The sequence below is a fragment of the Maudiozyma barnettii genome (assembly GCF_903064755.1).
Source record: "Maudiozyma barnettii strain CLIB 1767 genome assembly, contig: KABA2_01, whole genome shotgun sequence".
In the NCBI taxonomy this organism is placed as follows: Eukaryota; Fungi; Ascomycota; class Saccharomycetes; order Saccharomycetales; family Saccharomycetaceae; genus Maudiozyma; species Maudiozyma barnettii.
The window spans coordinates 1,700,545-1,723,339 of NW_024545238.1; the positions used below are offsets into that span (position 1 = coordinate 1,700,545).

Consider the following 22,795-nt stretch of genomic DNA (forward strand, 5'->3'; position numbering starts at 1 on the left):
GGGGGGGGGAACGTTGCCATCCTGTATTGTCTTGTTGTATTGCTATTTTTGAACTTTCACAGATCGTAGCTTAGTGACGAGGTCACGGTTCTTTGAGGTCACACGCATGCTTTCGCATTTTCTTATTTTAATACAATATATTTAAACTATCCTTAAACTGTAACCAATAACATTTTCTATATAATTTATTATATTTTGGTTTGTTGACATAATCACTTTGATATTTCTACAATAATTCAACTATTTATTATAAAAAGAAACAGATAAATTTACGTACGACTTAAACCAAGAAACGGTATCAAGAATACAACTATACGGTAAAACAATATGGTTTATTACACTAGTAGCAACATTGGTAAAAGAGGTTTACCAAAGCTGGTTACCACAACATCGTCATCACCATCATTATCATCTAGCATCGCTACACACATAACAGCAAGTTCTACGACTGTAAGGTCTTCCATAATTGAATCACAAAAGACATTGACTAATTTGCTCTCCAACTCCATATCATTGTTAGACTCGAGTTCCTTCATATCATCATCAACTGCTACCGTGACACCTACCATTACACCACCTTCCCCTTATGGAAATCCACATATTGCACAAATGATTGATCTACCACCTCGTGGAACGGTGTTCATAGCGGTTGGTGCATGTGTTGGTGGTATATTTTTGGCTATATTTGTATGGTGGGCTATTTCAACATATATATCACATCAAAACACCAAGTATAATGGTCAATTGACAGGTAATAACGGAAGGAATATTTATAATTCCAATAACAATTATAATAATGCTAGTTTTGGTCATAGACCTCAAAACTCTTTAATGACTCAAATTACGGCAAGTAGTTATTCTGATAATAATAGTAGTAACTTCGAACAAGAAGACGAAAAAATTTCAACTAATGGACGTATCTCTGGCAAAACATCTTTGTTTAATTTGACTCGTAGTAACACGAGAGAACCATTTATTGATGATGATATATCTGTCGGCTATTGGGAACCTGAACAACAAGTATTTAATGTTATTCAGGATGATGCATTCGGTTACAATAATAGGAGTTCATTATTTATATCTCCAACATTAGAAGTAAGCCAAAAACAAACACAGTATAAAAGAAGAAATTCTAGATTTGGTAACCTTGATAATACAATGAATGAGGGGGATTTTTCTACATTATCTGTCGATTCTACCTTCTTGGAAGGTAATATTGATAAACCTACGAGAGCTGCTTCACCAGAAAGAAAGAAAAAAATTAGCGAAGATATTCATTATCACACAAGAAATAAATCCTCCATGGGATTAACCCTGACAAGTAGTACGCCCCCAAGTCCAACAAAAAATGCAAGTCAAAGACATAAGAAAACACCATCCATGTATTTAGAGGATATGCTCACTGATAATATATAATTTATATAATTATAAAATCTGTTCCCACCTGATGCTCCTTCTTTTTGAATAATTACATAAATGATAATATGTGCAAAAGATGGTTAGTCTATTTTCAATCCCCTCTTTAGCAGAACGATTTTTGCCCCACTCTGATGAAATTTTAAGATCGGCCATATTCATTAAATCTCCCCTTTTATTTTCTTATCTCTCTTAATTGGGTATATTTTGATAATATTAGTCAAAAGACTAGTGAAATATTGGAGTGATGTAATTTTACCCATTTTAGTTTAATCTTATCCATTATAATGTAATAAGATACATAACAAAAAAAATTCGTTTTGAGCAATCGTTAGGATATTGTGAGTGAGGTGTTATAGATAAGCCTCTGATAAAACAAAACATGCAACTGAAAGTAATTATTAAGAGGTAACTCAATTGGGGTAAACGAAACTTTTAACCGAAATCGTTTATATTGGTATGGTATATAATTGATCTTTTCTTATTATGTAACAGTTTTCGTCTTATTGTATTTCCTTTGTATATTAAGTAATCTATGAGATTAGTTGATACTATCTCATAGATATTAGTTTACCAAAGTATAATAATATACACCAATATGAAGCGTGATTTTTTCAAGAATTACCTATCGTGCATTAAGAGACGTTTAATTGGAAGAAAATACCACAGAAAGGGAAAGAATGACTGCCCAAAAGAAGAGAATAAGGTTTTTACTTATTCATATAAATCAAATATAGTCGAAATAGGTGGTAAACGTGATGGATTTCATGGTTTTGTACTGTCAACAAATAAAATCGAAAAATATGGTTTGCCTATTGAAGGGACTGAAACATCACACGTTACTGTGGATGAACTCAGAGTATTAACTGATGTGGAATGTATTTTCGAAGATGACGACAGGTGTGGTTTTTGCTTTGAATCTTTTAAAAAAGATGACTCAAAAGTAAATATTGTGGAGTTGGGTTCAGAGGAATCAGCTTCGTTTAGTTCAGGACACTCAAAGATTCCTGATGAGGACAAGAGTTTTGAAGAATCAGATTCGTCTAATTTAACAGATTCAGAGGTCATTAACGAAGCGACAGGTTCTGAAGAATTAGAACTTCCTCATATTATTGTGGAGACACCTTGCGAACATCGCTTTCATAAAAATTGCATTTCATCTTGGTTAGAATATACTGCTCAAAATAAATGGCATGCATCTTGCGGAAGATTAATGGCACATGGTTCAATTGACAGGTTTTGTCCGTGTCATCTACTTCATTTAATTTGCCCTCTTTGTCGTTTTGATGTAAGTAATCTCAAATTGGTATGTGTAAATGCAGATATCTCACTGAATAGAGTGCTTATTAAAAGGGATTAAATAAGTATAGAATACTCTCGTTATTACCTGCTTCACTATTTCTATGTTGATGTTTATGCTCACTTGTTTCTGGCATGCAATGTGTCATTCTGGTGGAATACCCTTCACATCAGTAAAGTCAAATAATCTAGATAATTATTCGTTCTTTCCTGTCCTTTCTATTATATAATCTTCATATTTATCAAGTGGAAATAATTGCAATAGTTGTTAGGTCTACCACCTCAGATAGAGTATGTAATAGGTTGTTTGTAGTCTAGTGCAATAAAAACTAAATATTTGTTGATTTTTAATGAAGTTTTGCTCTAAAACAAAGCGGTCAGAGCATTAGCAAAAGAGAAACGTAGACAGAAAAAACAAAATAGTATATATCTTCTAATATCATGTGCGAACTTAAATGATTGTATATATATAAAATCGCAAGTTGTTGAAGAGTTAGTAAGATATATTATCGATCTTCAGATTAAGTAAATCAAATTATAAATTGTGAAGGCTAGGACGATAATTCATAATAACATATAGTACTATATTGACCATAATAGAAACAATGTCTAGAGATGGTTCTGTTACACCATTGAATGTCACAGTATTAGAAGACCAACCTCTGAGAGAAGAATGTGAACCATTTGACAGTACCAATAACTACAACCCAGAAACACCAATTGCCATTGACTTTGGTTCATTTAATGTTAGAGCTGGATATGTGAATCAAGCCAGTCCCTCGCATGTATTTATCAATGAACTGACTAGGTATCGGGATCGTAAGTTAGCACATACTTTTACTTATATTGGTAATGATACTTTGTTAGACCAGACAGTTTGTTCTCAGGCGAAATCTCCTTTTGACGGTTCTTTGATAACCAACTGGGATTATGTTGAAGATATTATGGAGTATACATTTAACCATCTGGGTGTAGTATCTGATAATGGAGTAAGAAACCCACTTCTAATTAATGAAAGATTGGGATGTCTTGCATCTCAAAGAAACAATTGGTATCAAATATTGTTTGAATCGTTTAATATGTCGAAGGTTACGTTTGGTATTGATAGTCTGTTCGCTTATTATGCAAATAATGAGCTTGATAAAGACGGTATTGTAATTGATTGTGGTAATCAAGATACTAACGTCATACCAATTGTTAATGGGAAGGCAATTTTGACTGAATCTAAGAGAATTGATTGTGGTGGATCGCAAGCGATAGACTTCCTTTCGGACGTAATGACTTTGAAGTACCCATATTTCCCAACTAAGTTGTCCGGTTATCAATATAGGAAGATGTACGAGAATTATTGTTACACCTCTCAGGATTATAATAAAGATATCGATCATTATTTGACATTAGATAATTTATCTGATAAAAATATAGTTATTGAAGCTCCATTTACTGAGATTTTGCAACCTCAGAAGACTGAAGAAGAATTGAGAATACAAGCAGAGAAGAGAAAAGAAACCGGTAAAAGATTACAGGAGCAAGCTAAGCAGAAGAGAATAGAAAAGTTGATCCAAAAGACTGAGGAATATGAGTATTTTTCAAAGGTAAGAGAACAACTGGTCAATCAATCTAAGAAGGCAGCTCTCTCGATTTTACAAAATGCAGGATTTGATGATGAACGTGATTTTAAAAAGTATATGTATAACCTAGAAAAGTCCTTAAAAAAGGCACAAGCTATTGAGACTGACGGGGCAGATGATAATACTGAAGAAGAAGAACACAAATTTGATCTAGTTGATATTCCAGACGCTGACTTAAATGAGGAACAAATAAAAGAGAAGAGGAAGCAAAGATTTTTAAAGGCAAGTTTTGATGCTAGACAAAAAGCCAAAGAAGAAAAATTGAGACGTCAAAAAGAGGAAGAAGAATCTAAAAAGAGAGAAGAGGAGTGGAGACAAACAAACCTGGGTGGTTGGATTAAAGACAAGAGAGGAAAGCTAGCGGTAGTGGTTAAAAAGAGAAAAGATAAAGTTAAATTGAAAGAAGATATGAAAGATCGTAAATCACAAGCTTCTCAGAAAAGAATGAAGAATTTAGCGAATTTAGCAGAGGATACGCCACAATCGGGATCGAAGAGAAGCAGGCAACAAGCCACTATCGATAATGATCCAAATGATACATTTGGTGCTAACGATGATGATTGGTCTGTTTATAATGATGTTACCCAAAATCCTGAAGCATTGGACGAACTGATTGAGGAGGATTATCGTGAAATCCTTGAGTTGGAGAGTCAGCTTCTGGAGTTTGATCCAAACTTTACAGAAGAGGATACGTTAGATGCACAATACGATTGGAGAAATTCGGTCTTACATCTCTTCCTTAGAGGACCAGCCCCACATGATGGTGAGGATGTACATGAACAACACCAAATGCATATGAATATAGAAAGAATTAGAGTCCCTGAAATTCTTTTCCAACCTTCCATAGGTGGATTGGATCAAGCAGGAATAGCAGAATTATGCGAAACGATATTATTAAGAAAGTTTGATTCAAAACCTAGTAGACTGAGTCAAAGTGCATTGAATATGGTTAATAATACATGGTTAACAGGGGGTAACTCAAGAATACCTGGAACAAGAGAAAGAATTGTAAAAGAATTTACTCAATTTTTACCTGTCAATACGCCTATATCAGTGCATCAAAGCTCCAACCCAACTTTAGATGCATGGAATGGTATGGTAAAGGTCGGGAATAATAAGGAACTATTTGATAAAACCTCGATCACTAAGAAAGAGTATGATGAATTCGGTGCAGATTATATAAAGGAACACCAATTAGGAAATATTAGTTATTTCTAATCGTATGTCCCACTAAGTATGGAAAAAACTATGTCAGATTTGATCACTTCCAGAGTTTTGAGTTAAAAAATTGTCTGAAGTTGTAAATACTTATTAGAAACTGATATGCTACTGTTATTTAATATAAAATGATTGAACATATATGCGTATATATTATGAATAGAATAATGTACAAAAGGTGCCGTAGCATAGAATTTTAAAATATTATTATGAATGAAATGCTATTATTTCTTTGGTGCACCGCTACTCTTTGGGTTGATACCTTTCTTTAATAGACTGTTCTTCTTGGATTTATTTATGTACTTTTCATCTTCTTTATTATCGAAGTTGGCGAAATCTTCATGAATAATACCTTCCTCCATAGCTTCTTCTCTAGCAAGAGCTTCCTTCTCCTTTGCACTAGCTTGGTTATCGTCATGTGGAGATGGACCTGTTTTTTGGAATTTGGCAACGAAGAAACCATCAACATTGTAAGTATGTGGGTAGTATCTTCTGGTTAGTTTCACACTTGGGTGGAAATTCTTACCTCTAAAGCTTGTAAAACCTTCCTTACCAATAACAAGACCAGTTTCAACTAGTTTGACGTTTGGTCTCTTTCTTAATGCATAGTTGACGACAGCTTCATCTTCTTCCACTGCAACAGAACATGTAGAGTACACAATAACACCACCGTGCTTTGAGTTACAATCCACCGAATCAATAGCAGACAATAATAATTGTTTTTGTAAATGTGGAATTTGAATAAAATCCTTTTCAGTACGAGAAACTTTAACGGATTGATCCTTACCGATAACACCAGTACCGGAACAAGGAGCATCTAACAGAATTCTATCAAAACCACCGATAACCTTTGGGAATTCACGGGCATCATAGTTACAAACAATAGTGTTAGTGCAACCTAAACGATGAATGTTAGCAATAAGAGATTTTGTTCTGTTTTTGTTTGCATCATTAGCAAAAACACAACCAGTGTTTTTCATTAGAGCAGAAATATATGTAGTTTTACCACCTGGAGCAGCTGCCATATCCAAAATACGTTCATTTTCGTGGGGGTCTAGAGCGATAACAGGTAAGAAAGAAGATGCAGCCTGTAGAATATACTGACCAGCCAAGTATTCGGGGGTTGCACCGATTGGAACTTGGGAGTCAAAGATTTGCAAACCAACCTTGGTCCAGTTACCAATTGGTTGAAGGTTAACACCTCTGTTAACTAAAGATTGAGCTAAATCTCTTCTTCTTGTTTTCAAGGTGTTTGTTCTAATAGTAATAGGTCTAGCAATTTCATTGGCCTCAAAGAATTCAAGAGCTTCAGATGGAGAGAATAGGTTGAATAATTTCTCGGCAAGGAATGGAGTGTAACCAAAGTATTCACAGATATCCTTTAGAAGTCTATCGACATATTCAGTTCTTGACCTACCTTCGGCACCCAATGTTTTGAAATCTTCAAGAACTTTAACAATTTCAATAATTCTGGTTCTAACAGAAGTTAGGTCTTGTGGACCACTACCCATCATTTCTTCTTCTTCCTTAGAAGGTAGAACATCAGCCCTTGGTTGAGTTTGATTGGCTTGAACCAATTCCTGCTCGGCTTGCTCAGCTTCTTCAGCTTCTTCTTCATCAAGCTTTTGAGACAGAGATTCCATATTGGCAGCATTCAAATCTTCCAGTTCGTCTTCACCAAAGTCTTCATCATCTGAAAACATGGATTTGACTTGAACATTGTCATCTTCATCGTTTTCATATTCTTGTTCCATATCAAATTCACCTTGTAGATCCTCATCGACTTCTTCCTCATCGTCGAACAAGGATTTCTTTGCTTTGGATAGTTCTTCTAAATCAACTTCTGGCAGATCAGCTGGGAATTCGTGATTTTCTTCTTCCTCGTCGTCATTATGGTGTTTCTTATGTTTCTTCGATGAATGAGATTTTTCATGTTTATGCTTACTGTGTTTATTTTCACTATCTTCTTTGTGGTGATCATGTTGTTTTTCGTGGTCATCAGTAGCAGTCTTTTGTTTCTTACTGGATTTCTTATCAGTTACATCATTGCTGGATCTCTTTGTTCTTTCCTCGATTCTCTTTGCTTTTCTATCCTGTTTAGCTTGAAACTCGTCAAAACTTGGTGGAGCGGCCTGCTTATTCTTATGACGTCTACTACCCATTATTTAACCTGTTGATACAATATTAACGTTCAATGTTGTCACTTTCTGATGGTATAACCAATATTTTACTCTTTAACAGTCATTTATTAGTAACTCTTTTTATAGACATTATATATATTGTAGATGGCATCGGTAGAAAGAAAAGGAAAAAAGGCGATGAGATGAAAAATTTTCGGCCGTGAAACATGACGGTTCCTCCGTTAGCTCATCGAAAAATCTAATGAGGGAAAAAAGTTTTATACTGGTAATAAACTTATAGATGCTATTAGAAGGAATTGCAACTAGTTTGATATATATATCAAGAGACGAGGGAACTTTGTTATTTATTATTTTGCAATTGAGCAGCAAAGTGTGTCACTCACTAAGATTTTTCCAACTAAGATGACCACACAAGGAATAGATCCGCTAAGGAGAATAACGTGTGATCAACATGTTATACTTACGTTACCGTCTGAAAAATGTAAGATTGTTGAATTAAAAGCTAATACAGCAGTGTCTTTAGGTAAATTCGGGGCATTTAATGTGAATGATATTATAGGATATCCGCTGGGTACTAAATTTGAGATTTTTTATGATAATGAAACTCAAGAAACTGTAGATCATGACAAGAAAACTAAAGATCCAAAGAAAAAAGAGAGTAAAATTAATGTCGGGAAGATTAGAGTTTCTGATGATCTTATTAAGAGAGATGAAGGATTAACCAATGTTGGTAATAGCGAAAATAATAAGGACTTAATAAATTTGGGCAGTGACATCCAAAAGATGACATCAGATGATATTGAAGCCTTGAAGAAACAATCTACCTCAGGTAATGAAATTATTTCCAGAATCATTGAATCTCATGGTACATTTGATAAGAAGACGATTTATTCCCAAGAAAAATATTTAAAGAGAAAGAAACAAAAATTTGACAAACAATTTACCGTTAATTACTTGAGTAGCAATTTGTTATTACAATATTTAATAGATAAAAACGACATCCAAAGAATTATGGACATGTCTGAAGAATCAATCGGTATGTTGTTGAATCTTGCAAATATAAGATCTAACGGTACATATTTATGCATGGATGAAACTGGGGGTTTGTTAATATACTTTATGCTAGAGAGGATGTTTGGTGGAGATGAAAATACAGGTAGTACCGGTAAGATTGTTGTTGTTCATGAAAATGAGCATCCAAATCTAGACCTATTAAAATATTCTAATTATTCTGAAAAATTTATATCAGAACATATTATCACTATATCCATTCTGGATTATTTTGAACCAAGAACAGTAGAAGAAGTCGAACAAGAATTCAAGCCATTAGGTAGAGAAGAAGTGTTCGCATTGAAAAGTGGTGCAAAAAATACATATTTTAGGAAATTAAAATGGCACAAGATTCATTTACAACAAATTGATATTGCAACAAAATGGAGCTTTGATAGTCTTGTAGTCGCTACAACATTACATTTGCCATCATTGCTTCCTAAGTTAGGGGAAAGGGTACATGGTTCAAGACCTATTGTCTGTTATAGTCAGTTCAAGGAAATTCTACTTGAACTTTCCCATACTCTGTATGATGACCTGAATTACTTGGCTCCTACAATCATTGAAACAAAATGTAGACCATATCAATCAATAAGAGGAAGATTACATCCTTTAATGACTATGAAAGGTGGCGGTGGGTATTTGATGTGGTGTCACAAAGTTATTCCTGCTCCAGAACCTGAAATGATATCGGTAGAACCTAAAGCAACAGAGACAGAAGGTGTCCAAATAGAGAAGCAATAAAGATATTATGTTAGGGAATGATCTCGGTAACATGCATGATTGTATAATAAAAAGTACATAATATTTATAAGATTAGTTTTATTTTTTTTTGCATGGTATGATATTTGGGTAAGAATATTGATAAATATCTTTATTTTATTTTTTTTCATTGTGGGTGATATGATTCATCGAGAAAGTTATTGAAGATGGTAGAATAGTTAGTGGAAGTTGTTTTATTATAGCCAAAAATGCATCTAGGTTTATTGTTAGAGTCATAGGTGACACCAGTAACCCACGTATGAGGCACATTTTGTTGTACATATGAAGCTTGGCTCAGTTCCCCTATTTCATAAACAAATGATTCAATTAAATCAAGTTTTATCCATGTAAAGCATAAATTTTTATAAAATTCTAAATTTCCTAATAATGCGAGTTTGGGTTCATACATTCTTACAGATGATCTAACATCATTGATAAATTCTAATGGAGGGATATATGGTGGATTACATGTCAAAATATTAATCTTTCGATTCATAAGATCCCCAGATATAAATTTTTTTACTTTAACTTCATTTAATATATTTAATTTATGAGTATTAAAGGAAATATTACAATTTTTTAAATTTAATCCATTATTAAAATTTCTTTTAAAATTTAAATTTGTTAAATTAATAGCAAATGGTGAACAATCTATTGCATTAACCTTCAATGAATTCATTACGAATAATTTTTTAGTTTCCTTAATTACTAATAAAGGAATACATCCGGTACCAGAACATAAATCTACGATATTCCAATCGTTATTCAATTTCATCGAGTTCATTGAGTTCATTGATTTTTTTAAGGAATTAGATAAATTTAAGGACCATTCTTCAGTTTCCCATCTTGGTATCAGTACATGTTTCTTACATTGTATATCTAATGAGCCAAACGGTTGAGAACCTAAAATATATTGTAATGGCACATGTCTATACCGTTTTATGCAAGCTCTTTGCAGTTTGTTGCTACTACTACCAAATCCATCTATAAGCCATTTTAATTCTTGTTTAGCTTGTTGAATTGTTCTGCATTCTGGTAATAATAACGGCAAGCATTTATGAATTGAACGGGCTTCTCGAAGCAAAGAGGGATGTAACCGAGGGCTCATAAAGAGTTTGATAAACCGGAAGAATATTTTATAATACAAATGAAACTAACTTGTTTCCTTCCACAAGAAACAAACTAAGAATTTAAATCCTTGGAGAAACTAATCTTCGATAGGCCCTTAAAACCCTCACCCAAATAAATAAATATAGCCAAATTGTTTCCATCTCTCTTCAACAAATAAACCCTAATATTACAATCATAACCCTAGGTTTACCACATTAGGGTTATCTGCTCACTTCCCACGAAAAAAAAAGAAACGGCACAAAAATTTGAAAATTTTCCCAAAAAAAATTCTTTGAAATTCTTTGAAATTCTATGAAATTTTCTGTTTCGTTTTGGGCGATGTAGGTTATCGATGGATGGATGATGGCACAGGTTTAGACATCATAGAATATATAATAAATTTTTAAAAAGAATGATTAATACTTCATAAACTCCATTGATTCGTAAGGTGGCAAAATTTTAATATATTTATATTACATATATATATATTTAAAGCGACAGTTTGATAATAACTAACCTTATAGATTTTTATTTTCAGATATACATTCCAACGAGATATAACTGAAATTTATTTTATTTTATTTTATTCTTCTTCCTTCTTTTCATTATAGACTTTTAAATCAAACTGAATTCGTTCTTTAATAATACAAATAAACGTACAAAAATGGTCAAAGAAACTAAATTTTACGATATCCTAGACGTTTCTGTCACTGCTACTGATGTTGAAATCAAGAAAGCTTATAGAAAGACTGCTTTGAAATATCATCCTGATAAAAATCCAAGTGAAGAAGCCTCTGAAAAATTTAAAGCAGCTACAACAGCATACGAAGTCCTTTCAGACTCTGAAAAGAGATCACTATATGATCAATTTGGCCAAGAAGGTCTAAGTAACGGTGGTGCTGGTGCAGGTGGTTTCGGCGGTTTCGGTGGTGGTTTCGGTGATGATATCTTTTCTCAATTCTTCGGAGGTGCAGGTGGCTCCGGCAGACCAAGAGGTCCTCAAAGAGGTAGAGATATTAAACATGAAATTTCTGTTACATTGGAAGAATTATACAAAGGTAAAACCTCTAAATTAGCTTTGAACAAACAAATTTTATGTAAGACTTGTGAAGGTAGAGGTGGTGAAAAGGGTGCTGTGAAGAAATGTACTAGTTGTAACGGTCAAGGTGTTAAGTTTGTCACTAGACAAATGGGTCCAATGATTCAAAGATTCCAAGCTGAATGTGATGTTTGTCAAGGTACTGGTGATATTATCGATCCAAAGGGACGTTGTAAGACTTGTAACGGTAAGAAGATTGCTAATGAAAGAAAGATTCTACAAGTTCAAATTGAACCAGGTATGAGAGATGGTCAAAAGGTTGTTTTCAAAGGTGAAGCTGATCAAGCTCCAGATATTATTCCAGGTGATGTTGTCTTTGTTATCAATGAAAAACCACATAAGAACTTTAAGAGAAGTGGTGATGATTTGATCTTCGAAGCCAACATTGATCTTTTGACTGCAATTGCTGGTGGTGAATTTGCTCTAGAACATGTTTCTGGTGATTGGTTAAAGGTTGCCATTGTTCCAGGTGAGGTTATTGCTCCAAACATGCGTAAAATTATTGACGGTAAAGGTATGCCAATTCCAAAATATGGTGGTTACGGTAATTTGATTATTAATTTCACTATTAAGTTCCCAGAAAACCACTTCACAAGTGAAGAAAACTTAAAGAAATTAGAAGAAATCTTACCAGCTAGAAACCCATTGCCAACTATTCCAAAGGATGCTGTTGTTGATGATTGTGTTTTATCTGAATTTGATCCATCTAAATACGCTAACAACCGTTCTGGTAGAGGTGGTCAAAATTACGATTCTGATGATGAAGAACAACAACAAGCTGAAGGTGTCCAATGTGCTTCTCAATAGATGCAAAATTGATAGGAAGATATCTTTTCGACTATTTTTTTTTTCTATTCAGTAAATATCCTTTCTTTTCATTTTGAAAACTTTAAACGTTCATGTTTTATCTCTTTTCTCATTAGGTTGTAATTTTCTTTTATTCCCAACTTCTTTTTGCATAATTTTTTTCAAAGGTCAGTCACTATATCTATTCAACATAATTTAATCGTTACAATAGTGTAACATTCAAGAAATAAAAGATTAGAATTTTTCTTAATATAATAATATGTATTTTTATATATGTATAATGGTAAACACATGCATAGGTATATGTCAAAATTAATTGCGATTTGGATGGAAAAGATCTCTAGTTAATTGCAAAGAGATTAATATTTTTTGTTTACGTTTCAAAATTTTATGTTTTGTTGTATGTTGGTTAAAAAGTAAAGTTAAAAAAATTAATTAGTTTTATTATTTAATGAAATGTAAACAAAAAATAAAAATGATATTGAGCTTGTGAGCAATCTGCTCACTATTCTAGTTCCTATTATATTTCACATGCAAATTGAACAATCATTTACTACTAATAATAGGGACGAATCCCAAGTTTTCTAAAATTCCATAACTAAAAATTGGTATTTGGCCCAATATAAAACGTATTAATTTATAATCAAAAGTAATCGAAGTCATTAACATGTTGTACCGTATTAACCAAAATTTATAACCTAAGGAGTAATTAAGAATTGTTATCCTATTTTCTCATTATTCTCATTAAATGTGTTTAAAATTAAAATTGTCTATAAAATATTAGTAGTTATAAATATTATTATAAAATGCATGCACGAAGTTTATTTTTATTATTATTGTTTCGCCTGACTTTCTTTTTAATCCAGACGTTCAAGATCCTTTTCAGCTTTCAATTGTGCTTTCATTTCTTCTTTCAATATTCTTTCGTCCCTCCATTTCATCCCATACATGATTGGAATGAAAGTCAAACCGTTTGCTAAGAATAATAAAGCAATTAGGAAACTGAAAGTGCCTCCTACTGTCATTGATTGTTTCATATCAGCGAAACAACCCATGAAAATCGAACTCAATGAACATCTAACAAAATTGAAACAACTACTAGCTGTCGACGATTTCCCAGGATATAAATCAACCAAAAGAGTAGTCATTGTAGATAGAGTACTCATTGCACAATATGAACTAACAAATGATGTAATCAAAGCAGCAGGAATTTTCCAACCTTTATCGATACTCCAACCGAATAATAAGAAAGATATCACAGCAAGGAAATTTTGGGGTATAACACAGAGTAGACGTACTTTGAAAGTATTGAACTTGGTATCCTGTGAGATTGTTCCATCCGCTTTATCTTGTTCGAATTTGGTAACTGCTTTCTTGTAATAATAATCAATGATTCTGCCTGTTAAGAAAGACCCACATAACCCACCAATACCAGCTGGTAGATAACATACACCAATGATTGGTAAGTTGTAATTATATGGAGCTACACTTAAACCGGATGAAATAGATGATAACATTAGGGTCCACATGGCAAATTGTAAACCTGCTGGGAATAATGCCAAGATAATTTCAGGTTGTGCAGTGATTTTAAGGGCACCAATTAAATCTAATGAGGGTATATTTTTATCTAAGGTTTCCAAATCTGGATTATCGTATTTTAATCTTTTTTGTACTGAGGGCAAAAGAGTAATCGGAGCTTTACTCCAAATATGTTTTGGTTTAATAGAAAGATTACCAACTAAAGTTCTCTTTGTTTCTGGTAAACAAATAAAACCGCAAATAAATGAAACACCACAACCAATTGCCAAAAAGTAAAAGATAGCTCTCCAATCCCATCTAGCGGCAATAACAGCACCTAATAGAGGACCAATACCTTGACCAATCAGAACAAATCCAGAGGTTGCACCTACGAAAGTACCTCTTTCATGTTTCAAAGTATAATCACCTACAACACCCGAACTAATAGCAATTGTTGGAGAAATACCAATACTTTGAATAATTCTTAAGAAACAAATAACACCATAAGAAGGAGCATTAGCTAAACCAATTGATGCTACAACGTATATGATCATACCACCCAATATAATTGGTCTACGACCATAAACGTCTGCCAATCCACCTGAAAAAGTTGGAGCAATACCTTGGAATAATAGATATACGACAACAGTAACGTTGACTTTATCTTCATTCAAATTAAATTCTTTTTCTAATTGTTTCAAAGCAGGATAATAAATTGGTGAAGCTAAGGAAGACCAAAACCCACACATGGTTAATATGGCTACCATTACCCATTTCTGACTATAATTCAATAAAGTATAAGGCGCCGCACTACTAGTACTAATACTATCGTTATTATCTTTAAAATTTTCTATATCTGAATTATCACTTGAATCATTTTCTTGAATTTCTCTTGTAGTCATACGAGACAAAGTACCATTTTGTTTAGAATAAACTTTTGCTAAATCCTTTGGATCCAACGATATAACATCGTTCTCATCTTTTTCAATATAATTTTTAGCATCGGATACATCTATCGAAGAACCTGTTTCTTCTTCTGTATGCAAACTATATATATCTGTCATCAAATTTTTTATTACTTTTGGCTTCTTTTCTATACGTTAATATTTATTACAAAATAAATGAACAAAAAATACTTAATTAATGGATACAATAATCGTTTTTCAAGAATATATTATAATATCAAGAATATATATATAAATAAATATATTTAAAACATATGATTATTTGAAAGTTTTGATAACTAAACTAAACTAAACATACGAAACAGACACATACATTTACTCAAGGAATAGTCATGATAAAAGTATATAACTACGTAGTCAAAATTACCGATATGTACTACCTAGCTAATAAACAAGCAATATTTTTTCAATTGTTTAAAAAAAAAAAACATTAAAGAAAGCTCAACTTCATAAACCTTTTCTCGAAGATTAATTAAAGAGAGAAATAGAGTGCAAAGGTAAAAATTGAAGAAGAAGATATAGGGCCCTTCTTCAATTTAAAATGATTCATCGGGAAAAACAGGAGAAGAGAAGAAGGCAGAACGGAATATTGCGTGTTTTATTTTATTTATTTCGTATCCATTATTCATTAACCTTGTGTGTAACCTGTCTGATTCTCTATAAATTATTATGAAAGATAACGTAGATCTCACTATCCTACTAACAAATATTTGCCTAATCAACTGAAAAAAAAAGAAAGAATAGGTGTATATAGTATATTTCATACAAATTCTGCGGTTTATTCCGACTTCTATCTTATTTGTTGGATTTGTACGGCTATTTTACTAGTTTTCCCTCCCATCGATCAACAAAAGATAAGCAATTCTGTTCACTTTCCTGTCAAAAATGGTTTGTATTCAGTTTTTTACGTGGAAAAATAGACGTGAAGAACAGTTTTTGCCTACAACTTTCCTTTTTCAAGAGAAGAGAACGAAAGAAAATAACTTCCCGGTCCCCGAAAATTCCCGATGGATACACACACACACATCGAGAAACCAATTACTGTTTCCGACTGTGCGGCTCCGATAAAAATAAGTAATTCAAAGTAAATATGAAAAATACACACAAACGGAGCCGCCCAACATATCCCCATCCAAATATACTATATATTCTACATCTTTGCTCATCTATATTAAACAATCATATAAGAAAAATAGATCATGTAGATATTTTTGAAACTGAATCGTTTTAAAATGCTATGCTATTCCTTTTGCTTGTAAAGTTACATATATATTCTTATTACTAGTACTATTTCTACTCATAAAGAATTATCTAAACTGTGTAAATGGAAAAAAAATAACTGCAATCACAACTCCGAAATCACCTAACGAAAACTAAACTAATTATAAATTTAAACGTATATGCTATCTTTTTCTGTAGAAAGAATTCATATATGTTATCACTAGAGAGAGGGGAAATGGTATTTGTTAAATCGTAGTTTTAAAAATTCAACAGTTTCTCTCATCTCTTTCACCACTTGTTTAATACACATATACCAAGGACTATGAAGTTTAAGCAAACTTAGTTAATCGGTATTCCCTTATAGGATGAATTAATATGAATCAATATGAATCAATATGAATCATTGTTTATCATTATATTAATAATTCACGAAACGTTCTTACCACTAAATCTTGAATTAGTATAGGGAAGTTTGAAAAATACAGTATGCGAGGTCTTGGGGGTCACCGGAATATATCGCACATTTCGGTATATACCGAATGATACAGAATAAGCTCCGAAAACAAAAAAATATATACATATACAATTATCTCATTGACTAATTTGAATACGAATTGAATCATCCAGCTGTGTAGTTGGACTATTGAAAACAACTAATAATAATTAGAGTTTTTTTTATATCTATATAGTTTTATAAATTCATCGGTATAAAGGATCGGAAGTATTACCACAAAGCAATGGTTAGAAAAACTCTTAATGGATCAAAGGAATTAACAATAAGTTATTTACCTTACAGAAATCTATTCAAACCAATATCATGTGTGTAATTCTTTTGTTCAATTACTTCTAGATCATTTTGACCAAGTGTATCATGTTATATCCCACAACTCTTGTGCTCTACAGCATATCAACATAATTTTGATCTTCTTCTAGTAAAATCATTATACAGATATTATGTTACAGCCGTACTATGGTCTATCATATATTTTACACAGCTCAAAAAAAACAAAAAAAACAGTATTATTTAAAAATTTTCATTACTGAAATTAGCAAGGCCAAAAAGCGAAAAATGAAAAAACAAAAAAGAAAATGAAAGAACTCATCGATATTTGAATTTTTTTTTCAATTTGTTCTTAATTATTAATGACAACTACACAAACTTTGCTTTATCTTGAATATTGTTTATAAATATTACACACCATTGGAACATACCGTAGATATTCTACTTATTGTCATAGTCTCGCAGAATACGAACATATTAATACAACTCACGGTAAAACATGTCATCGTTCTCAAATGTTACTGAATTGCATGCTACTTCTGCTGTAAATGGTATACTCTCCAAAATTTTACCAGGTATGAAAGAAATTCAGCCAAATAAGAATAAAAATCAAATAAATAAACAGAAAAAGGTCAAAGGATCAAAAGCCCAATTGATTGATCATAATCTTAAAAAAATGATAGCATTACAACAAAGAGATATTTATAAAATTAAAAAAAAAGAAAAATTACAGAAGAAAAATTCTTTAAAGCAACGTCAAGCTGATTACAATAAATTAGAGAAAAATGCAAAATTAAAAGTACTTGAAAAACATAAATTAGATGGAAAATTAACTGAAAGGGAAGCAGAATATTTAGATAAATTAACTAAGAAATCAATAAAGAATGCTAAATCCTGGGATTTAGATGATGAAGAAAAAGAAGAATCACTTGAATTACAGGAATACATCTTAAAGAATACAATAACAAATAAAAATCATTCCAGAAGTAATAAGAGAAGACAGAAAGTTAAACAATTTAAGGAAGACATACAAGAAAGTAATAATGTATCTGATCATAGGTACGCTGGTTTGACTCTTGGTCTTGCTCCTGTTGGATTAAGCGATGAAGAAGAATCATCGAGTGAAGAGGAACAAGAAAATGATGATTGGTAGATGTTTCTTTCGATTTTAAAATATCATTTCTGCATTTAATCGCAACAGATTTTCTAAAGCATACAATAAGTAAGAAAAAAACATAAGCTTTAATATGAAATTATTGGGTACATTCAAGAAGATAAATTCCTTCTTCTAACGAAATAATTTATAATGACAATTTAGTAATATATATACGTATATACAATCTATATGATTTTTATTTATTTTAATAAGGTTTGGAAATTATTCAAATGGAACTTGACCCAATTCGAAATAAAGTTGCCTTGTATCAATACATTGTTTACGAACAATTCTCTTTTTATCAGATAAAGTTAACAATAAACCATTGATAACCTGTTCTTTGTAGGGTTTCAAATAGTTTAATGGTACACTGTCTGCCAATAAACCAATTAATTGTAATGACATCAACCTAACAGAGACATCATTATATTTAGAACCAGGTACAACCAATTTTAAGAGAATTGGTAATAACGTATCAATATTTTCTGTTATTAGCAATCCAAATTTCTCAGTGGTATCTTTTAACGTGTCTAAGGCAGAAATTCTAACTTCCGAATTTGGCATTTCTAAAGCTTGTAATAACATTGGTAGTAAATCATTCATAAATTGTTCGACGAGTTTGTTAGGTGTATGTTTCAAGATCAAAGACAACGCAGTCAAATAGTTACATTTAATGTCTAAGGATAGATTTGGTTCATTATAGGAAGTAACAAGACTTTGGAAGACGTCATTGAAAAACTTTTGTTTATAAAGCAATTTAACATTATTAGTCCAAGTTATTCCTTTATGCTTCGCCATAGAATTAATATCCATTACAAACAATTCAAAGAGTTTAGACACAATCAAACCAATATTTTCGTCGTTTAATAAGCTTAAGAAATGAGATAGTATTATATTTGAACATGGAGAATTTTTCGTTATTAAACCTTTACCAATCCATGCAATCATCTCTAAATTAATAGTAGATTGATCCTCCCAATTAACGTATTTTTCAATAATTGTATTTTCTAACTCATCATTAAACCATTTATTTGTAATCACAGTTATCAACTCCATGTATCCGATTTTTTCTAAGTTCGACATATCGTTAGTTTTATTGTTATGAATCAAAGTCACTGTCTTTTCCATAATATCTGATGCGTCTGAGAAGGTACAGGATTTATCAATAGCTGATAATATCTTCACATATGGTATAACCAAACGATTTGGAGTTTCCAAAATTTTATGGTCTTCAACAAATATCTTTGTGTATCTAGTTAATTCAAGTTCGTGCTGGTTTTTTTGATATTTCACATTACGGAAATATAAAATATTCGATAACAATGATAAATTTTGATTATCGAATAAGATAGAATTATTATCGTTATTATTGGTTAGAATGGTAAATATCGACGACTCAGTTTGATTCTTAATATCTCCGATACTTATCTCATCGAGTATAGAATAATTATTTTCAAACAAAGAATAGATAGTAGATAATAATAAGAAACAGTAATCAATAGCCGCATTATTACCATTTGAATATATTTCAACCAATTTTTGGGTTAAGGTGACTATACTTTCTTTAATGAGAATATGTCTCGATGTAGTGAAGTCTAAAATCACTCTCAAGATGACTTCAATCTGAATAATTTCATCTTCTTTATGATGTAAAATTAAATCATTAAATCCATTTGGTAATAAATTCAATAATTCCTTAAGAGAGACGTCATATACCAAACTTTCATGTGTTTGACTTATCACTTTTAGACCTTCGAGACAAGCACAATATATGTTCTTATTATTATCAGTCAATATAGTTTCGGTGATATATTGGATAATCAGGGAAATCTCCTCTTTAGTTAGATAACCTTCCATTTTAATCATCTTTGTGAATTGAATTACTGATAATGTTCTTACGGTGACTTCGATCTTAGAGTTACCAGTTAAAGCCATCCCCAAGATCATTAAAATTTCATCTTTGGAATCATTCAAATGGTTTAATTTAATAAATTCATTCAATTCCGTTTCATTACCATTGAAAGACTTTGTAACTTTAATATAAGAGTCTAAAAAGAAGGATAAATTCAATAACATCAATTTCAATTTAGATATCTCAGTTGTATTCTCTAAAAATAAAGGTAAAGTTAAATCTATAACTTTATTAAAAGCAACTAAATTGGCACTACCAATTGCAGCCATAATACTACAACTTTGTCTTAAATCCTTTGTAAATTCAAAATTTGGTTTCAATTCTTCCAAGATATGATTGACATATTTATTGAATGCAATTTCATCCAATGCAATTAATTGATTAGCTAAAGCCCTTAAAACATCTAATGATAATTGATAATTACTTTGAATATTAGATACAGATGAACCATTTTGTTCTATTTTATCATCATTTTGAGCAATAGGATCTAAATAAGTCGCCTCAGAGCCATCTCCACTATGCATAATTTCAAATTTCAAAGCGTTCCACATTTGTAACCAAAATTCAATACAAGCTTTACCACCAAACTTATTAATACATGTCAATAAAGTTAATAAAGTATCATTTTTAATGGCGGGTGAAGTAGCACCTAATTTATCAATCAGATTGCTGAATGCATCCTCTGCAAATATGTCAGATGCAGAAATTGCAGATCTTAATGCAAGTTTCAAATCAGCATTAGAGATCTTATATGGATCATCCTTTGGAGGCTTGAAAGTGATTGGGAAATATGAAAATAGAATATCGAATAGAGCTTGGGCAAATTGAATAGATTCGGACTTGAAATTCGTAGTGATTAACTTATTTAATTGGAAAGAAATTAACAAATTTCTTGGATCTTTTTCTCCAGATGCAATAGTAATATACGTTTGAATGAATAAGATTATCAAATTTTTATTGGAATTATCTTTGTCTTTATTATTCAATAAAGTTTCCCATCTATCGAAAATATTTTGTAATATAGAAAATGGATAATTTCTTACGGCGGCTAAAAAATCTTTTGAAACATAGTCCTTTTGTAAAAACAGCATTACTGTTATAGTTTGATCAATTGTAATATATTTCATTGTCATAAGAGCATCTAATCCCATCAGACATTCTAGCATCAATGGTTTATCTGTAATTTTTGACATGTAAAAGTTAATTAATACAGAAATATCATTCTTTAATAATAATTGAGGTTCAATATTACATAGAACACATGATAAACATTTCAAAGCTTTAATTCTTTCTCTTTCATCTTCAGAAACGAACCTATCCTTTAATGCTACAATAATTTGTAATAATTTAATTTTTTTATTTTGAATCAAATCTGTCAATTTAATTGCAATATCATTTGACCGTTCATCGTTCACATTAACATTAGCAATGAATGAAACAACAAGAGCGTCAACTTCAGACATTTTTCTTCTTTTATTAGTAAAATATAGTATAATATATATACGACCTGCAAAAGTATGATAATAAACTAGCTATAACGATCACCTTCTTTCAATTCAACAGTTCAAAAAACTAAAAACTAAAAACGTTATAGGGATAATGATATTAGTCCTATATTTATGACCTTAATACTTGAAGATAGAGACTAACCAAACAACTACCTATAAGTGTCGATATAATTATATATATCTATATATATATCTATATTATGAACTGCCATTTAAAGTATTTTCGTTTTACTCTACCATTATTACTGATTATTAATCACATAATAGAGCACCCAACAAGGTCATCACCACAATTTGTTGGAATTTTTCACCGGACAGGGCAGGGCAATAAGCTTCAGACTGCACCAAAAAAAAAATAGAACTATATAGTGCATCAGGGTTTCAATGAACCCAAAATTAGGGCTAAAAATGAAGACGGATACCCAACCCTCATATCCTATAACGTGTAAGGGGTACCGTCCAGCACAGTTACACAACTTAGGGCTAGTATACTATGTATACTCAAAATCTTAGTTCCTTCGATCACTTCTACCCATTCCGTTCAAAATATCGCCAACATGATCCAAGCATCTTCTTCCTCTTCCTAATTGTAGTTATTAAGTTCATTATACATGATACGGTATTAAAATATGTGAAGACAGAGAGAGACTTACTTATTCATTTGCTATATAATTTGTCATTATTTCTATTACATAACCTGAACAGTCTAGGGGTCCGCAAGGTTGTACGTAATAGTATTAGCATTAGTTATTATAAGGAGAGAGAAAAGCGAGTAAAACGAACGAATGAAGAAAGAGTTTGAAGCAAAGTATAATAACAGCTGCAGTAGAAGCAGTTCAAATGTGAGATAAAAAAATGTTTAAAATATATTAAATTTGTAAACAAAGCGGATGCAACAACGAATAACGTTCACGCACAGAGAGAAAGCGAAGAGAACTAGAAATTCTTTGCGAATGAAATTCATCGTAAACACATTTTTTTATTTTTCAATATTACAACGGGAAAGGTAAACAAACATTTGAGATCAGGAAAACAAAAGAGAGCAAGAGAGAAAGACAGAAAGACAGAAATCATAACAAGTAATATTCAAAAATTTAACTATAGCGATTTGCTTTTGTTTATTATTATTGTTATTAGAGTGATGGAAAATATAAATAAAAAATAATTAAAATAAAGGACTGTTAATATTGGAAACTTATAT

At 31.6% G+C, this 22,795-nt stretch overlaps 10 protein-coding genes across 10 annotated transcripts; 6 read left to right on the forward strand and 4 right to left on the reverse strand.

Moving 5' to 3' along the window:
* Positions 1-327: 327 nt before the first annotated feature.
* KABA2_01S16016 (uncharacterized protein) lies at positions 328-1,416 on the forward strand (the record flags this gene model as incomplete). Its single annotated transcript, XM_041548644.1, has 1 exon — positions 328-1,416. One exon carries the CDS (start codon positions 328-330, stop codon positions 1,414-1,416), a length of 1,089 nt encoding a protein of 362 aa, XP_041404578.1.
* A 598-nt stretch (positions 1,417-2,014) lies between these two features.
* Positions 2,015-2,776, forward strand: KABA2_01S16038 (uncharacterized protein; the record flags this gene model as incomplete). The annotated part of the gene is made up of 1 exon (XM_041548645.1): positions 2,015-2,776. One exon carries the CDS (start codon positions 2,015-2,017, stop codon positions 2,774-2,776), a length of 762 nt encoding a protein of 253 aa, XP_041404579.1.
* Positions 2,777-3,320: 544 nt separating this feature from the next.
* Positions 3,321-5,564, forward strand: ARP5 (Arp5p; the record flags this gene model as incomplete). Its single annotated transcript, XM_041548646.1, has 1 exon — positions 3,321-5,564. One exon carries the CDS (start codon positions 3,321-3,323, stop codon positions 5,562-5,564), a length of 2,244 nt encoding a protein of 747 aa, XP_041404580.1.
* Positions 5,565-5,788: 224 nt separating this feature from the next.
* NOP2 (rRNA (cytosine-C5-)-methyltransferase NOP2) lies at positions 5,789-7,726 on the reverse strand (the record flags this gene model as incomplete). The annotated part of the gene is made up of 1 exon (XM_041548647.1): positions 5,789-7,726. The coding sequence occupies one exon, from the start codon at positions 7,724-7,726 to the stop codon at positions 5,789-5,791; it is 1,938 nt and encodes a 645-aa protein (XP_041404581.1).
* A 381-nt stretch (positions 7,727-8,107) lies between these two features.
* On the forward strand, positions 8,108-9,499 carry GCD10 (tRNA 1-methyladenosine methyltransferase subunit GCD10; the record flags this gene model as incomplete). Its single annotated transcript, XM_041548648.1, has 1 exon — positions 8,108-9,499. The coding sequence occupies one exon, from the start codon at positions 8,108-8,110 to the stop codon at positions 9,497-9,499; it is 1,392 nt and encodes a 463-aa protein (XP_041404582.1).
* Positions 9,500-9,644: 145 nt separating this feature from the next.
* Positions 9,645-10,625, reverse strand: MTQ1 (S-adenosylmethionine-dependent methyltransferase; the record flags this gene model as incomplete). Its single annotated transcript, XM_041548649.1, has 1 exon — positions 9,645-10,625. The coding sequence occupies one exon, from the start codon at positions 10,623-10,625 to the stop codon at positions 9,645-9,647; it is 981 nt and encodes a 326-aa protein (XP_041404583.1).
* Positions 10,626-11,291: 666 nt separating this feature from the next.
* YDJ1 (type I HSP40 co-chaperone YDJ1) lies at positions 11,292-12,533 on the forward strand (the record flags this gene model as incomplete). The annotated part of the gene is made up of 1 exon (XM_041548650.1): positions 11,292-12,533. The coding sequence occupies one exon, from the start codon at positions 11,292-11,294 to the stop codon at positions 12,531-12,533; it is 1,242 nt and encodes a 413-aa protein (XP_041404584.1).
* Positions 12,534-13,390: 857 nt separating this feature from the next.
* AQR1 (Aqr1p) lies at positions 13,391-15,115 on the reverse strand (the record flags this gene model as incomplete). The annotated part of the gene is made up of 1 exon (XM_041548651.1): positions 13,391-15,115. One exon carries the CDS (start codon positions 15,113-15,115, stop codon positions 13,391-13,393), a length of 1,725 nt encoding a protein of 574 aa, XP_041404585.1.
* A 2,402-nt stretch (positions 15,116-17,517) lies between these two features.
* Positions 17,518-18,171, forward strand: RRT14 (Rrt14p; the record flags this gene model as incomplete). Its single annotated transcript, XM_041548652.1, has 1 exon — positions 17,518-18,171. The coding sequence occupies one exon, from the start codon at positions 17,518-17,520 to the stop codon at positions 18,169-18,171; it is 654 nt and encodes a 217-aa protein (XP_041404586.1).
* A 225-nt stretch (positions 18,172-18,396) lies between these two features.
* Positions 18,397-21,549, reverse strand: MET18 (Met18p; the record flags this gene model as incomplete). The annotated part of the gene is made up of 1 exon (XM_041548653.1): positions 18,397-21,549. The coding sequence occupies one exon, from the start codon at positions 21,547-21,549 to the stop codon at positions 18,397-18,399; it is 3,153 nt and encodes a 1,050-aa protein (XP_041404587.1).
* Positions 21,550-22,795: the final 1,246 nt, after the last annotated feature.